This window comes from Aspergillus piperis (genome assembly GCF_003184755.1).
Source record: "Aspergillus piperis CBS 112811 unplaced genomic scaffold BO85scaffold_7, whole genome shotgun sequence".
In the NCBI taxonomy this organism is placed as follows: domain Eukaryota; kingdom Fungi; phylum Ascomycota; class Eurotiomycetes; order Eurotiales; family Aspergillaceae; genus Aspergillus; species Aspergillus piperis.
The window spans coordinates 471229-487151 of record NW_020291597.1 but is presented as its reverse complement, the minus strand read 5'-3'; the positions used below and the strand labels follow the sequence as shown (position 1 = coordinate 487151).

Sequence of the window (15923 nt, the reverse complement as noted above, 5' to 3'; positions counted from 1 at the left end):
ACCAGAAGGTTGAAACTTTGCTGCGATCGTGGTGGTGATGATGATGATGAGACGGAGGACGATGACAGGGAACAAGCGGTGTCTCCTGATTGTCCCTGTCCCTGTTCCTTGGCCTCATACGTGGTTTCTATTGTCTTCAAGTCCGTGATTCTCCTTCCACAAATGACGTAGGGAGAGATATTGGATGGTTTTATTCAACAGAAACCGTGCAGAAATCACCAGAACTGAGTGGCACTAGACCATTTCTGGCGCTGGCTCCGAGGGCGGTGCAACGGGTGGAGACCCAACAAGGTTAGACTTATTTGCAGTATGCATATTTTTCGGCGCTAGTCCCGGAGTGGCAAGGTCGAACTCAAAAATGAGAACGGAAACGGAAGACCAGCGATAAATCCCCAAAAAATTTAACGGGCAAAAAGAGATGACCAGACTGGGGCTCGATCCCAGGACCTTATCGGTGTTAACGATACGTGATAACCAACTACACCATCCAGCCAACTGTTGATATTTGCTTTTGCTGATCGGGGATTATGTTCTCCCGGTCAATGTGAAGGATCTCACCACTGCGGCTTCTGGCTGCTCTCTTCTCCTCACACCACGGCTTCATTACAGGTTTTGGCATCCATCCATCAACGTTACTATGAGATCGTTTCCTACATCAGGCCACTCATGCTCGCCATGGACAACAACCTCAGATGCCGGTTTACCCCTATTATGACATATCTCCAAGCCACTGTCTACTCCATGTCCGAGCCGGTTGCGATAGTTCGGCATCCTTCGCGACGGCAACTGCCCCCGTCTTATGCACGGCATACACGGCATGCCGTCACGATGCTGACCGGTGTCTGACTCGGATGAACTCGGCGCCTCACACCTCAGTGGCTCAACCATCTGCATCCTCACTTCTCCATCCCGACCCGAAAATCCTGGCAGCTATTCGGCGCTGTGGAGCTCTGATCCCATACGTGTCAGTTGCCAAACAATCAGCGCAGCAAAACTTACCCGGCTAGCATTGCCTGTCAGAGTTGTGAAGCGCGAATAACACGAGTTTAGGCTAAACGTCTGCCGGAAAAAGGGTGAGATTGACGCTATAGTCTGGCACTATCAGCTCTACGCGAGGCGCGAGACACGCATCCAGAGTGGTCCAGGTGCAGCTCCTGGCAGGTCAGCCGGCTTGGTCGGCACAGTCCAAGCTGGTTCGTACACTGCTCATGACTAAATGCTTTGGACTGGTGGGCCCCGAGGATTTCTGTAGACTACGAGGTTTCAGTTGAACCGGAATTGATTAATTTCGCCAGAGGTTCTGGAATCCTACAAGGATATCTAGCTCAACCCCGGCGAACACCCATATAAGGATTGACAGTCTGGAGTCTGGAGGCGGGCTAAGTTTGTTGATAATCCTGGAGAAGACACACGATCATTACCGGTCTGACCCTTGACACTGGGGATAGTCGGCGTGGTGCGCAAACGTGAGACACGGCGTGCATACGACTTGCTGCAACTGCTTCCCGGTTTAGCTGCGGTGAGGTCTTTTCCCCGAGGTCAACCCGAGACTGTCTCCGAAAAGCGTGGGATGGACCCAGTGAGTGGCAAGGCTCCGAGTCGGCCCGACGGCTGACTTGCCTTTCTCGGGATGCCGACTGGTCGACGGTTGGCTTAGGGTTGGCCGATGATCCAAGTTATGGATCTGATCTCGGGCGAGTTCCGAGGATCACCCATCCCTCCCGCAATAAGGGGTATGGGCATGAGAGCTGTCTGTACAGTGTAAGAGGAGATATTAGTGTTAAAGAAACGTTTGGGAACAGTTCTCCAACGCAGATTGAATCGCCTGCAGAAATTTTCTCTCCGAAAGATGAAAAATCTGATCCGACAAGGAACAGGCAGGTGATGGACAAGTTTCCCCGAGGTTTCTCAGACCCCAAATCAACCGATCAAGAATGGATCGACCGCAGAGTTTGCGACCCACTTGAACCACAATATGATGCCTGGATGGCGGAGGCAGGACAATTGGACAACAACCGTCCACAAGCCTAGCCCTGGCCAGCATCATTCGTGCAGGGCAGTCAGACTTCTCCAGCCTCGGGGCCACCGTCCAGTTTCCACCCCGACTTTATGACGCACCCCAGAAGGATATCGAAGCATCGCTTATGCGCAGGTGGACCGACAGGAGGGAAAAACCGGAGTCTACACCCACGGGCTTGAATCGGCTTGCGGGCTTGCCCCCTTCCCCCGTGTTTTGTTTTATATTTCCCCCATCTCCCGCAATTCTTGACCCTTTCTACTTCCTCTCTCACTCCTCCTTCTCCCTTTCCTCCCTCCCCCCCTCCTCTTCTTCACCATGGACAAAATGGACAAGTCCCAACCCGCCCTCTCCACCCATACGGAGAATGCCTCCCCCGGCCCCTCCAGCGTGACTGCTTCAACGGCGTCGGGTCGTGTGGCCGGTGGGAAGTACCTCGAGGGTGTCAACGAGAGCTCGGCCCAAGATGGCCCCCTCCAAACCGTTGACTTTGACCTCCCTGTGACCGTCACGCAACGCATGGTTCAAGACGGCAACCAATACATCGTCCTCGACTTCGTCCCGGGAGACAAGGAGAACCCTTTCAACTGGGACCCCAAGTACAAGGCTTTCATCAGCGCCCTTCTCTGTCTCATGACCCTCTTCATCGGTCTCGCCACAACAGCCTATAGCTCCGGTATCAGCGACATGGCCTCCGACCTGGGCACTACTCAGGAAATTGCTCAACTCGGTCTCTTCCTCTTCAACTTCACCTGTGCCTTGGCTCCGCTATTCCTGGCCCCCTTCTGTGAGTTGGCTGGACGTCGTGTCGTCTACACCGGCGCCTACTTCTGCTTCGCCATCATGTTCATCGGTCTCGCCCTGGGCAAGAACATCGGCACCATCCTCGTCTGCCGTGCCCTGCTCGGTCTGTTCGGTTGTGTCGGTACCATCCTTGTCGGTGGTACCTTCGGTGACATGTACCGCCCGGAGGACCGCGCCATCCCCGTTGCAACCTTCTCTTTCATCGCCATCTTCGGTACCGTCGGTGCCCCCATCTACGCCGGCTTCATCGACCAGGCTCTGGGCTGGCGCTGGGTTGAGGGTATCCAGGGTCTTGCCAACATTCCCCTCGGCCTCGTCATCCTCTTCTTCCTCCCCGAAACCCGTGGTAGCGTCGCCCTCGGCAAGCGCGCCAAGGCCCTCCGCACTCATACCGGTGACGACCGTTACGTGACCGAGAACGACCTCGAAGCCCCCTCCCTCAAGACCATGCTTCACAACTCCTCCGTCAAAGCCATCAAGATGCTGGCCACCGAGCCCGTCGTCTTCGCCTTCGGTCTCTGGATCGCTTTCGCCTGGTTCTTGACCTTCCTCTTCCTCAGCGTCATCCCCATCACCTTCCAAGAAAAGAAGGGCTGGAACGAGGGTGTCTCCGGCCTCCCCTACATCGCCCTCTGCTTGGGTACCACCATGGGCTTCGGTCTCAACTTCTTCCAGATCCGCAAGTACGAGTCTCTTGTTAAGATCGGTGAGGCTCGCCCCGAGGCTCGTCTCTATGGTGCCCTCTACGGCGCTGTCTGGCTCCCCATTGGTCTCTTCATCTACTCTTTCACCCAGTACGCCGACCTGCCCTGGATCGCTCCCGTCATTGCCCTGGTCCTCATCGCCATCGGTATCTTCTTCATCTTCGAGTCCTGCTACAGCTTCACCTCCGATTGCTACGGCGAGAGCTCTTCCTCTGCTATCGCCGGTCAGGGTTTCATGCGTAACACCCTGGGTGCGGTGTCTCCCTTGTTCGCCTCCCAGTTCTTCCACAACGTCGGCTCTCAGTATGCCGGTCTGATCCTGGCTCTGATTGCCTCTGCCTTGACCCTTATTCCCTACGTGCTGTTCTGGTACGGACCTCAGCTCCGGGCTAGGAGTAAGCTCGCTAGTCTGGTTGTGCATGGCGATAGCGAGAAGAAGGGCCACAACGACTCTGCTGGTCAGGGTGTGTAAATGTCTTACGTCCCTCTCCCCTTGATCTATGGTCGGTCTGTCTGTCCCCGGTTCGGATGGATAGATACTACTATTGATGTGTATATATGAGATTGTCGGGTGTTATGATTGACCAAGTATATATGTTACCCACTCTGAAACAAAAAAAGAATTTTCATGAACATATTCATGACTGTTGCCTTCACTGTAAATAAAGTAGATCAAAGTAAACCAAGGGTATCTGGACATTATCATATGTGGAGATCTCATAGAGAATCCCTTGCCTGCACAACTAACACGTCCCCACCACCCATCTTGACAAGCTTCTGCCCCAGCACCCCCAGCACTTCTCTCCCCCCATCTTTATCTTCGTCTCCATCATCCCCCATTGTATCCACCCCCACACTCCCCTTCCCCACAACAACCAATCCACCGGCCCGTTGGCCAGACCCTAATCTCCCCAGTTCCTCCTTGACATGCTCAACCACCCTCTCCACCACCCCACTACTACTGTCCTCGATCCCGCCAGCAAGAACCAATTTCTTGAACACCATCCGCGCCGCCACCTCCTCATCCAACGAATCCTTCAGCGCAGCAAGATACACCGCATCCGAGTCATCAACATCACGCTTCTTACCACCATCACCACCACCACTGCTACTACTAGTACTACCACTATCCTTCTTCCTATTCCTCACCCCTCCCAAAACACCAGCAGCAACAGCAGCCTTCGGCGCCGCAACACCACCCCCACCAGTAACAACATGCACGACCGTCGCCGTAACCTGATCATTCCTAATCAACTGCAGAACCAACCTAACCGCGAAGCGATCATCCTTGCCCCCGAAATACGGTAACAGGATATGATGCGCCTTTCTGGTCGTCGGCACCACCGCAAGACCCCTATCACCACCAATCCCCCCACCCAGATTCAAATTCCCACTATGTATACTCAGCCCCCCAAGCGAGGGCTTATCACGCAGCCCACGCCCATTATTCCTCCTCCTCGGCGTCCTCTCAACCAACAACCCCACATTACACCGTACATTGCGCAACACACTCTCCGCGAAAGCTGTATACGGCGCGGAGGCCACAAAGCGGGTCGCGATTGGGTCATCCAGAACGGAATTTAGATCAAGTGAATGATGTTCAGACATGGACCCCGTTTCACTCCAAGGAAGGAGAAGCAGATCCGTTGAGTCATCGCGGGCCATGCTGACCACTGTATCTGCGTAAGAGTGTTCGGGTACGACGGAGACGCCGGCAACGATGGAGAGATCATGCCATTGGCCGAAGGCGCGGAAGGTGTTGACGACGGGGTCCCAAAGTGGGTAATGGAGTTGGTCGAGTTCGGAGACGGTCATGACGCTGGAGTCGCGGTCTGTGAGTTCGAGGAGGCGGACGCCGTGGACTTGGAGGGTGGTTTTAGGGTCTTTGTCGTCTTCTTTATCTTGGTCTTCCTCTGTCTTGTTGGTGGGAGTGGCTGTTTCTTCTGCGGCGGGGTCAGGTGACGCGAGGGTGTCAGGGTGTTGTTTTGGGAGAGGGGGTCGATTCGGGGAGAGCAGCGCGGCGAGGGTACAGATGCTGGAGAGGCCGTCGAGGCGTAGGTAGACGAGGAGTTTGCGGACGGGGAGAGCGCGCTGCTGTTCTTTGGCGAGGGCGATGCTGTCGGTGCGGGCGTCGGAGGGGATGGGGTTGCCGGTCTTCCAGTCGATTTCGCCGCGGCGCCAGCGCTCGACTTTAACTTGGTACCATTTTGGGTAGAGAGCGACGGTGAGAGGGGTGGTGGCGAAGGTGGTTACTAGGGCCATGACGACGAACATGGTGAAGGTGCGAGTGCTGAGGATGTGGGCTTGCAGGCCGATGTTCTGGGTGAGTTAGTGGAGGTGGATAGAGGAATGAGGGAAGGGGATGGGGCATACCAAGACGATCAGCTCGACTAAACCTTTGCAGCTCATGAGCACGCCAATGGAGAAGCTCTCGCGCCAGAGGAGGCCGCAGAGTCGCGAGGCGATCGCACCGCCGGCTACTTTGGCCGTAAAGGCGATGGCAATGATGCCGACCACGTAGCCCCAGACAGTGCCGGTATCGAGCAGGCCCAGGTCGGTTTGGAGGCCGGAGAGTGTGAAATAGAGAGGGAGGAAAAGCGCCGCGACGAGATCCTCGATCTTCTCGGTTAGTTTGATAGCGAAGCCGCCTTCGTGGGGACACAGCAGGCCGATGATGAAACCACCAAAGATGGCGTGGATGCCGATGATCTGGGTAAAGAAGGCCGAGGCCAATGCGATGAGAAGCGTGATGGCGACCACGGACTGACTGGGTCCTTTTTGCAAACTGCCCGTGTGGCGGAGGAAGCGCAGAAACAGTGGTCGGAAAATGAAGGTGAGGAAGAGGATATAGCCCACGCAGACGAGCAACACCCAGAGTGCGGTTAACCCAGTGCCTGCGTTGACGAGGGCGACACACAGAGCGAGCAGGATCCAGCCGACGACGTCGTTTCCAACGCCAGCTGAGAGGACGATGACTCCGACATTGGTTCCCAGAAGTTTGAGCTCTGTCAATATACGACACAGGACGGGGAATGCCTGACAGGTGATTAGCAAGGTAGATTATACTTCTCATTCACGATGGACTTACAGTGATAGCCATAGCAATACCGATAAAGAGCAAAAAGGTGCCAAAGTTGATATCCACCGTGCCAGGCTCATCCTGGAAAGTGTTGTAAAGTCCGTAGGCAATAGCACAGCCCAGTCCGAAGGGCAAAATCATACCAGCAGCAGACACGCTTACGGCGACGCGCCAGTTGCTGACCAGGAAGCGCAGGTTGGTTTCCAGCCCAACAAGGAATAGAAACAGCACCAGCCCCAGATTCGCGACCAGATTCAAGTTTGGAATAGAGGCGGTCGGAAATATGGTATCGGTGAAGCCGGGAATACGGCCCATTACCGACGGGCCTAGTATGACGCCAGCGATGACCTCTGCAATTACGCGCGGCTGGCGAATCTTAGAGAGCGGCCAGTGCAGCAGGCGACAGAAGATGATTATTATGCCGGCCTGGTCGGCGTTATCAGAAAACCATTCGAGAGAATCGATAGGGAATAGCTACCTGAATGATGAAGATGACGATGGGATTGGACGAGTCATAGTGGGCTGGATTGCTGCCTTCGAGGATGCCTCCTTGAGCCTTGACTTTGGTGGTAGAGTTGGAGGACATGATGTCAGCCCGTAGGCTACAGGGAGGTCTACAGAGTGTATACGCAGAGCGCAGTAAGGGATAAAGTGGCAGCACAGCGGAAGATTAGGAATGAAGGGGTGAAAAAGGAAGGAAGACAAAGAAGACAGATGGAGAGGGGGGATGCGGTGGAGGCCCCAGTTTTTCTGGATCGGGGCTTTGCGGGTCCACGTGGCTGGCATGTATCCGGGGTTGAATACGAGAACTCACCACTTCTTTGACTCAATGCCAACCAGCCACCGACCGTCTAGACCGCCAGTCATCCTTCAGTGGCGCGGCGCGGTCCAGCATTCCCCTGGCCGTCAATAAAGGAAAATAGCAACTGTGCGAGCAGGGAAACGAATCCGTTGGTTGGCCCGAGCACTGTCTGGTCCGTGCTTGGCGGCAATCGCCCGGGTCGCTTAGGGTTGACAGCCGAACATTATCTCCGATTCCGTCCAGGACCGTAGGTAGAGTCTATTATCAATAGTATAAAACAAGGAGTGGCAATGACTGAGTAAATGAGCTCAAATGATCATCCAATGTATTGATATGAAATGTTTACTGGGAGTATCTGATCGAATAAGCTGGTTCTAACGACTCATCATCCAAGGCCAATAACTCCTTAGGTTATCCGTAGTACCTAGTAACTAACTAGCGGCATTTTGACGAACCACTACAGCCAACATAAAGTGGCTGCCGCGCTCAGCAAAGACCCCTAACCATCCCAGATCGGCACCTGTACCACCCTTGCATCCATGGTGAATGACACCCCCGTGGTCCGGACTCAACTGAAGCCTGAATTGCGATCTATCGAGGCTGCCTCCAAAGAATCTTAAAGTGATGTCCTCTGATTTTCCAACTGGCAACAAGATACTTGGTTCACCATTTACGGTCAAAATGGAAATTGCGGCCGACTTACCACCAAAACAAACCCAAGCAATACCATTCTATCTCAGCCAGATATGTTAACAGAGAGTCATCGTCTGACTCTAAGATGATCGAGTCTACTGCAAAGCTTTGACGATACTGCGTGTCATGATTGAGAGTCTGAAGGACATTTACTTTGCGATATACCTTTGGAAGGGGCTGAAAGGCTGTGATCGTAATCAGTTCATTACTGGTTGGACCCTCAGGACTCAACTTTCCCGCATTCTTCTAAGTTCAACCCTCGGAAACAGCATGATTTATATCCAATATCGGGATTTCTGCATCCTCTCATTTGGAATTTTCTTATATTTGCTCTCAGCACTTGGCTTTTTACCGCTGTCAGCTTACCGTCAAAGTATATTACGCGCCAAACTATAGTTTAACCTATTACACGCCGAAACATAATATCAGTGGTTTAATAGTAGCTAAAACTTCAAGAGAATCGCAGTATCTCCATGCTCTCCAACACCTGGTGCAATATTTATGCTTCTCATCTATCTCAGGGGCCCAAAGACCTTTTCGTCAAAATTCCCAGGGGCGCAGATTGACATTCACTTGGCATATTTGTCAGGTCCTCAACCCAATCCCAGAATTTCGTGATAGCGGGTTTAAATCAAAAAGAGCTTTGGTCCGTCTGATGTATGGCGTGTTGTGAGGTCAAGCGTATAGCCTGAGCTATGAGCCTGTTTGTCCGAATATAATCATTGCCATATTGTGTTAGCAGATCTTCCGATCCTGGCGGCAGTGAGCGTACCAATTCGGGTGTAACAATCAAATTCTTTGCAAATTCAGAAAAGCTCCGTATAATTCTGTGTCAGAAGCTTCTTAGAAAGCCTGGCCTGCGGGTATCAACCTGGTTCGATCCCATGCGGTTTCGATCTTAGCTCTCAAAGTAGACGACGGGCGACGTACCTTTGTACTGTGTGTGACATTCGTCGCGGAATACACGTGCAAGTCGAATAATACGGGCACCAACAGTGGCGAGCGTCCTCTAGAGCTGGGGTTCCCAGTAAACCTTGTCAAGTCTATGCACCGCATGACAGTATTTGTGAGATGGTGCCGGCTCGCCAGGGTCGTGATTACCACAAGCCACCCATACCTTCGCTGCTATGCTTATAGACCTAGACAGGCTTGTTCATCTTGCCGAACACGGTCTCCCCTCACAAGTCATATCCAGATTCACATATCAATTGTTGCTAGCCCTAAGTGCTAAGCACTCATATTCCGTAGAGCAAGATGATACAGGATGAGTATTGTGGAGAGAGATGATGAAGAAGAGATTGCAAGCATCCATTTGGGCGAGCTTACTTATATAGACATCATATGGAAGTGATCAGGGCATTCATTTCCCACACACCCCCCTCTGTGCCACATTCAAGGGTCTTCTAATGTAGTGACTAGCTGACGCTTGACCTAAATACCTTCACTGCCAGCATCACCGACCGCCACCATGCATCCTTCTCGTGACACGAGCTACGCAATAAATATGGGTCCCTACCAAATGATAGGGTATTACCAAGCATCAGCGTAGGACAGCATAATAACAGAGCCGAATATCAAACTAGGGATTCGGTCGTGGAATGCGGAAAATGATTCCAACGATAGTAAACAACACCAATCAGCAGACCTAATATTCTGTGTCCCGTCCTGTGTTCACTAATAACTCTCTACACCTATTATCCTCAATGCTTATCATTAGCTGTGTCCACTATCCACGATGACTCCACCTTACCATCAGAAACCTCGGCTGGCTCGACGCCACGACCAGCCTAACAACTAGCTGCATAGTCCCACCGTGTCGGAATATAAACCAGATGTCATTTTCCTAATCCCACACTTCCTCATCTTATCAATATCCCACCCCACCATGAATATTGTAATTGCGGTCGCATTTGCCTGCCTTATCCTCCTATTCATCTACCTCTTCATCTATCAACAATCCCCCTCCCTCCCACTTCCTCCTGGACCCAAAGGCAAGCCTATCTTCGGAAACCTATCCGATCTGCCACCTCCGGATACCCCAGAATGGCAACACTGGATGAAACACAAAGAGCGTTACGGTAACCACCTCTCCCATCACCGCCACTACCACCACTATCAAGTCCTAAATAACCCCCACAGGTCCAATAACTTCCGTGACCATCCTCGGCCAACCCATCATCATCCTTCACGATGCGCACATAGCCACTGAGCTCCTCGAAAAGCGCTCCCTCAAGTACTCCTCCCGACCACGATCAGTCTTCCTCGGTGAAATGTAAGCCCCCATCCCCTGCCCCCAAGCTACCCTTCCATACCCTAAAAACCCCTAACACAAAATCAACAGGATAGGATGGAACGACACCCTCGCCATGCAGCCATACAATACACGCTTCCGCTTATACCGTAAAGCCCTGCACCAGATCCTAGGAACCAAGAGCCTAGTATCGAAGTTCAATTCGCTACAGGAGCTCGAAGCGAGACGGCTGTTACGTCGTATGTTAGATGATCCGGGGGAGTGGGTGCAGCATTTGAAGACGTATGTCCCCCCACCCAGCTTCCTGTTCCTTTACATTACATTGCATTGGAAGAAGAGGAACTAATGAGATATATGTAGGGAAGCCGGCGCCATCATCCTCAAAATCGGGTACGGATACGACATCAACCCGCACGGGAGGGACCATTTAGTCGATTTGGCAGACGACTCGATGGAGACGTTTTCAGCGGTGTTGAATCAGACGTGGTTGGTAGATTTAATTCCTGGATGTATGTAGTATATTCCTTATTCCCTTGATAGTGATACTAACAGAATTGAACAGTGAAATACCTCCCCTCCTGGCTCCCCTTCTCTTTCCATAAGAAGGCCCAGTCCTGGCATACCCAGCTCCTCACCACCATCGAGACGCCGTACCGGATGGTACGGGAGCAGATGGTTTCCGGAATAGCACCTCCATCTTACCTGCGCAACCTCCTGCAGGAGGAGGATACTAAGAAGGAAAAGTCACTCTCAGCAGAGGAAAAATTCACAGCCAAGTGGACAGCAGGGTCACTGTACTTAGGTGGGGCTGATACAGTAAGATCCCTTATCCCATCCCATTCCCATCCTCTTCTTCTGCCATAGATAACTGAAAATGGTATAGACAGTATCAACCCTCACGACATTCATCCTCAGCATGGCCCTAAACCCCCAGGTACAAGCCAAAGCGCAAGCCGAACTCGACACCATCCTAGGCCCTTACACCCTCCCCAAACTCTCCGACAGAGATAAACTACCCTACGTCAACTCCATCGTGAAAGAATCTCTGCGTTGGTATCCGGTTGCTCCGATGGGATTACCGCATCTGTGTGTGGAAGGGGATGTGTATAATGGGTATTCCATTCCCAAAGGGGCGGTGGTGATGGGTAATATATGGTATAATTTTTCTCTCTCTGTCCCTTCTTTTCAAAAATAAAATGAAGTGAAAAGAATGTTAAGTATACTGATGTGTCTGCAGGGCCATAACCCACGATCCAAACATCTACCCACATCCGGAGAAATTCGATCCGGAGAGATTCCTGGGTGAGAACCCTCAGCCGGATCCGTCGGGATGGGTGTTTGGGTTCGGGAGGAGAGTGTGTCCCGGACGGGTGTTGGCGGATGCGAGTGTTTTTGTGACGGTTGGGATGGTATTAAGTGCTTTGAGGATTTCGCTGGAGGGTGGGAGGGGAGGTGAGGTGAGATTTACGCCTGGGGTGGTCAGTCATCCTGTTTTGGATGGAGTGAGGGTCCAAGCGAGGAGTCAGAGGCATGAGGGGGTTATTAGGGAAGTTAGTGTTGGTGTATAGTATCTTTTGGTGGTTATGATATTATTTATTGTTCATATTATGGTCCTCTAGTGGACATTAATCCAGAGTGTCTGTACTACAGCTATACTATATATCAATTAGTACCTATAAGATGGTAATGCGGGGAAAGAAATGAGGATTGTACGGGTGTGGAGAATAGGGGTCAAAGCAACTACCCGGATTGGTGCCAAGTATCTATAAAGTAGACTAGCTAGTCAGTTACAGTATTGTGAACATTCCACTGGTAGGTTATCTGATCATACCCAAAAATGAACCTCAGTTAACAAACTAAATCTATCGCGAAACTAAACAAACTTCATAACAAAAACCCACAAATATGTCCCATTACAATATGTCCAGTCATCAGTATCATAAAGATCATCAAACATCCCTGAAGAGCAGCCACTACGCAGTGGCAGCAATATCCGTCTCATTTGATCCAGCCACCACATACATCTTCTCCGTCTTCAACCGATCCAGCGCACTCTGTGGCAGGTTCAGCGTATCCGAGACAATCTGCTTCGGCGTGGAGCCGATCCACTGGCCCAATGAGATGTCTGTAGGCATTATTAGTACTAACATTCACAACTCTACCGGATGGGGGATAGGTAATGATGACTTACCGCTGAATTGATCCGTCTGCAACACCTCCAAGAAAACCAGATCCTCATCTCCTGTGTTCTCAATATAATGGCTGTTGCTCTGCGGGAAGTATCCTACATCCCCCGGGCGGTAATCGAACGTCGTGGCGGTGCTGGGCGCCGTGAACAGGGTCGCGCGTGCCTTGCCACTGATGAAGAACGTCCATTCATCGCTGCTTGGGTGCCAATGGATTTCACGCATGCCACCTGGGTGCACTGTCACCAGCGCGGCAGCCGTGTTGGTGGAGATGGGGAAGGTGAGGGAGTCGACGATCTTGACGGATCCCCCTTGCACTTCGTGCGCGGGCTGCTCGGAGAAGTGGTACGAGTAGCTTTGGGACTTGGGCAAGACGCCTGCAGAGCCAGTTACATTTTGCTCCTCGATGTTTTGCGGTGCCGGAGTTCCGGGAAAGATATAAAGTTCATCTTCGGGAATGTCGTCGAAAGCGGCAACGGGGAGGTCGAAGTTTTTGGCGAGGACCTCGCGCTATAGTCATCGTTAGGTCAAGCTCATACATAAATCTGGGTAAATCAAGTGGGGGGTACCGGTTGATGGGCAAACACTTCAGTGGCGAGGAAAGTATTATCCTCAGAGAAGGAACCGTCATCGAAGATGAGGAGAAACTCGACGCCCGAGTCGAGGGCTTGGATGGAATGCGGAACACCGCTGTAAGGAGTGAGTCAACCGACCATCCCCATCAATGCATCCCTATGAAAGGGGACAATGATTTGGAATTGGGGCGAAAAACTTACGGAGGGAAGAACCAGACATCACCAGCGCTCACGTCATCGACGAAAGTTTGTCCGTTCTCGTTGACGGCCTGAATGATGAGAATTAGCTTTGGCAAACAAACTTGTTCGTCACGATTCTCTCTCTGCATACCTCGATCCGACACGATCCGTTCAACACCAACGACCATTCCGATGCCACATGCCAATGCAGCTCCCGATAAGCACCTGCTTCTAGGCGCATATCCACTCCAGCCATCTCGGTCGCGCCCGGCATCACCACCTCGTTCTCTTGCCGAGCCCATCCAGACTCGTTCAATCCCAGCCTTCACTCCAATTAGTATAAAGTACAACATGCATTGCAGCAAGGGCAGGTCGGCTTACCGATTATGGCTTAGTCCTATCCCTAATTGTTAGCCATTGTTCTGTCTCATTAAAGTTTTTCCACCGAAAAAGCAAATAAAGGGGCTAAACGACGCAAAAGAAAAGAAAAGAAAAAGGCAAGGCAGATAAACTCACCCATAGGCCATTGGGCATTGATCGTCTGGCCATTGTCCGTACCCGGAGGAGCCAGCTTATCGCTATTAATCCGATCGTAGTAGTCGTTGCCTATTTGTCCGGTGAGATGAGATCATTTTCGCAGATCAACCAAACGCCTGGTCTGGTTCCATGGATCGACACTACATACGAGGTCCAGGGTCAGTTCCTCCCGTGCTTCCGCGGACCGGTTGCGGGTTCTCGATATCTTCAAAGTCCAGGTATACGCCGAGGTCAGCGGCATCGGTCTGTCCTGGCACCGGCACATAAGGGATCTCGTCGGTGGACTGGTCCGTTACGGTGTTGGAGGCCGAGTAACCCAGCAAGTTCTCGGAGCCTCGTAGGGGAGGGTTGGACTTTGTCCCTGTAGGAGCGCCATGAACAGCTACCGTGAGGAGGGACGTGATGACCCAAGGTAGAGAAGAGTAAAGAGTAGATGGTTTCATAATGGAATGAACTCAAAATGAATAGGAAGGTGTCTTTGCTGGATGATGATTGCGGCTTCGCTTTTGTCTTGCTTGTTGGCTGGCTGAGTTGCTTGCTTTGGAAGGTATCCTTGCTTGATGAATTGAGGTCTGATTGTGAAACAAGAATCCGGCTCCGGACCTGGTCTTTATAACTTTTTTGGTCTCGGCCAACAGACCCAAAGAGGCCACGGGCTACACGGCCGGCCACGGAAGCGGGCTTTTCGCCCTGATCGATCGATGCCCATCCGCGCGCAGACAGACGGACAGCAGACATCAGACAGCAGTCAAAGCAAGCAAGCAAGCACGCCGAGGGAACCAGCCCACGCTCCACTCCGCGGATTGTGGATAGTCAGATGTAGTGTTTTGTCCACGCCCCCTCACGCATAGCCGAGCCATGACGGCAAGCTTTAGCTTTTTCCCCTCATGCACCGAGCGGATCTGGATAAAGTCAATCCAGTATCAGGCTCACTGGAATTGGAGAAGACGAGTCAGCAAAGAGAAATGGGGCTGCTACACGGGTCATGAGGATAGCCCCATAGGGTTGGTGAGAAGCCAAAGGAGAAGCCAGCTGGCACGCACCGCCCAAAAAGGTGGCACGGGAAACGGCGATTGCATGCGGGGCTGGGTTAATTGGAACAGCGCAAAAAAGCAATCGAAGAAGAAGAGCGAAGGCAGCAGCAACCTGGACGAGGGTATATCCGGTGATAGTGGTGGTGCAGTTGTTCGTTTCAGTCCAATATTGATGAACGGGCCGGACGGGCTGGAAATGAAGGCCAGACTAGCGTTGAGAGTGGCTCCGCCGTAGGGGAAGGTACCTTGCTAGGGATGGGACACTCGATGGGGGTTTAGTTTGTGGTTGGCTGCCTTTTTGCATCTTGCAGTTGCAGATTTCTGCGAGTGCTGGGTTTTGTTTTGTTTTTGTTTTGCGTTTTATTTTGATTTCTTTTTTCCTTAAATCCCCGGGTAGATATTGACTTTGGTGACAGCAGTCAACTGCCGAAGAAGTGGGTATACGGTTCTTTTTTTAATCATGATGGATAGGCAGAACCGATACTCGGGTCTCGTATGGAGGAAGTTTCCATAGAATCAAAGTTTTTTTGCTTGATCGCTTAGTTCACCGACGCACAGCCTTAATGAAGATGATGCTGAGAAATGGATGGCAGTGGCGGTGCCCCGCGTGCGGAGAATTTCTTGGTCCAATGCTTGATTGTCAAAGTGCATCCGTGCTGCATGGAAGGACACGTCGATGGCGTCTGGGATTCCTTGTTTTGGGTGAGCGGCCTGCACCATCTTGGTTGATTTGATTTTGGGCTATGCTGGGATTTCCGATTGCTGGGATTTTTTCATCTTAGGGTGTGGTGGTGGTGTTTTCGCTTGGGGACCCCCCGGGTCGTCAACTTGAAGGAATTAATCAATTAATTAATCTCAGATCTAGTTTCAGTTCATATTTCCCTCATCTGTGCCCCGCACTAAACAAGTCAGTTGCTGCATGAATTCCAGGGGGGTGTGTGTGAGAGAGAGTCATGTTAGTGGTAGTGGTGGTGGTAGTTGACTAGTAATGTAGCTAAGTGATTTCTGGATATTACTACTACTACTATCTGATTGATACGCGATCGATGCGATGCCGACAA

At 51.8% G+C, this 15923-nt stretch overlaps 5 protein-coding genes and 1 non-coding gene across 6 annotated transcripts; 2 read left to right on the top strand and 4 right to left on the bottom strand.

Moving 5' to 3' along the window:
• Positions 1 to 419: 419 nt before the first annotated feature.
• Positions 420 to 493, bottom strand: BO85DRAFT_t128. The gene has a single exon. It is a non-coding gene; the product is annotated as a tRNA-Val (tRNA).
• A 1787-nt stretch (positions 494 to 2280) lies between these two features.
• BO85DRAFT_419102 (MFS general substrate transporter) lies at positions 2281 to 4172 on the top strand. Its single transcript, XM_025657843.1, has one exon. The coding sequence runs from the start codon at positions 2336 to 2338 to the stop codon at positions 3995 to 3997; it is 1662 nt and encodes a 553-aa protein (XP_025516344.1). The 5' UTR covers positions 2281 to 2335; the 3' UTR covers positions 3998 to 4172.
• A 203-nt stretch (positions 4173 to 4375) lies between these two features.
• BO85DRAFT_275004 (Kha1p) lies at positions 4376 to 7520 on the bottom strand. Its single transcript, XM_025655136.1, has 5 exons — positions 7083 to 7520; positions 6614 to 7030; positions 5899 to 6561; positions 4543 to 5844; positions 4376 to 4480 (listed from the first exon to the last, which is right to left on the bottom strand). Exons 1-5 carry the CDS (start codon positions 7188 to 7190, stop codon positions 4457 to 4459), a joined length of 2514 nt encoding a protein of 837 aa, XP_025516343.1. The 5' UTR covers positions 7191 to 7520; the 3' UTR covers positions 4376 to 4456.
• A 2464-nt stretch (positions 7521 to 9984) lies between these two features.
• BO85DRAFT_419098 (cytochrome P450) lies at positions 9985 to 11918 on the top strand (the record flags this gene model as incomplete). The annotated part of the gene is made up of 7 exons (XM_025657842.1): positions 9985 to 10177; positions 10239 to 10371; positions 10441 to 10632; positions 10711 to 10859; positions 10913 to 11166; positions 11234 to 11505; positions 11588 to 11918. 7 exons carry the CDS (start codon positions 9985 to 9987, stop codon positions 11916 to 11918), a joined length of 1524 nt encoding a protein of 507 aa, XP_025516342.1.
• A 348-nt stretch (positions 11919 to 12266) lies between these two features.
• BO85DRAFT_448479 (putative oxalate decarboxylase) lies at positions 12267 to 13615 on the bottom strand. The gene is made up of 5 exons (XM_025659941.1): positions 13443 to 13615; positions 13313 to 13380; positions 13106 to 13226; positions 12542 to 13046; positions 12267 to 12475 (listed from the first exon to the last, which is right to left on the bottom strand). Exons 1-5 carry the CDS (start codon positions 13545 to 13547, stop codon positions 12324 to 12326), a joined length of 951 nt encoding a protein of 316 aa, XP_025516341.1. The 5' UTR covers positions 13548 to 13615; the 3' UTR covers positions 12267 to 12323.
• A 320-nt stretch (positions 13616 to 13935) lies between these two features.
• On the bottom strand, positions 13936 to 15027 carry BO85DRAFT_274718 (uncharacterized protein). Its single transcript, XM_025655135.1, has 2 exons — positions 14872 to 15027; positions 13936 to 14760 (listed from the first exon to the last, which is right to left on the bottom strand). The coding sequence occupies exon 2, from the start codon at positions 14564 to 14566 to the stop codon at positions 14060 to 14062; it is 507 nt and encodes a 168-aa protein (XP_025516340.1). The 5' UTR covers positions 14567 to 14760; positions 14872 to 15027; the 3' UTR covers positions 13936 to 14059.
• Between the last annotated feature and the right edge of the window lie 896 nt (positions 15028 to 15923).

What these genes read in the sequence shown, in the direction of transcription:
- BO85DRAFT_419102 (XM_025657843.1), top strand. Translation starts at nt 2,336, where the DNA reads ATGGACAAAATGGACAAGTCCCAACCCGCCCTCTCCACCCATACGGAG.
- BO85DRAFT_275004 (XM_025655136.1), bottom strand. Translation starts at nt 7,190, where the DNA reads ATGTCCTCCAACTCTACCACCAAAGTCAAGGCTCAAGGAGGCATCCTC. An exon ending in TAGTCGAGCTGATCGTCTTG is followed by an intron (nt 5,845 to 5,898) that starts GTATGCCCCATC and finishes TAACTCACCCAG; the next exon opens with AACATCGGCCTGCAAGCCCA. An exon ending in AGGATTCGTTGGATGAGGAG is followed by an intron (nt 4,481 to 4,542) that starts GTGGCGGCGCGG and finishes GGACAGTAGTAG; the next exon opens with TGGGGTGGTGGAGAGGGTGG.
- BO85DRAFT_448479 (XM_025659941.1), bottom strand. Translation starts at nt 13,547, where the DNA reads ATGGCTGGAGTGGATATGCGCCTAGAAGCAGGTGCTTATCGGGAGCTG. An exon ending in ACGGATCGTGTCGGATCGAG is followed by an intron (nt 13,381 to 13,442) that starts GTATGCAGAGAG and finishes CTCATCATTCAG; the next exon opens with GCCGTCAACGAGAACGGACA. An exon ending in AAGTGTTTGCCCATCAACCG is followed by an intron (nt 13,047 to 13,105) that starts GTACCCCCCACT and finishes CGATGACTATAG; the next exon opens with CGCGAGGTCCTCGCCAAAAA.
- BO85DRAFT_274718 (XM_025655135.1), bottom strand. Translation starts at nt 14,566, where the DNA reads ATGTCTGCTGTCCGTCTGTCTGCGCGCGGATGGGCATCGATCGATCAG.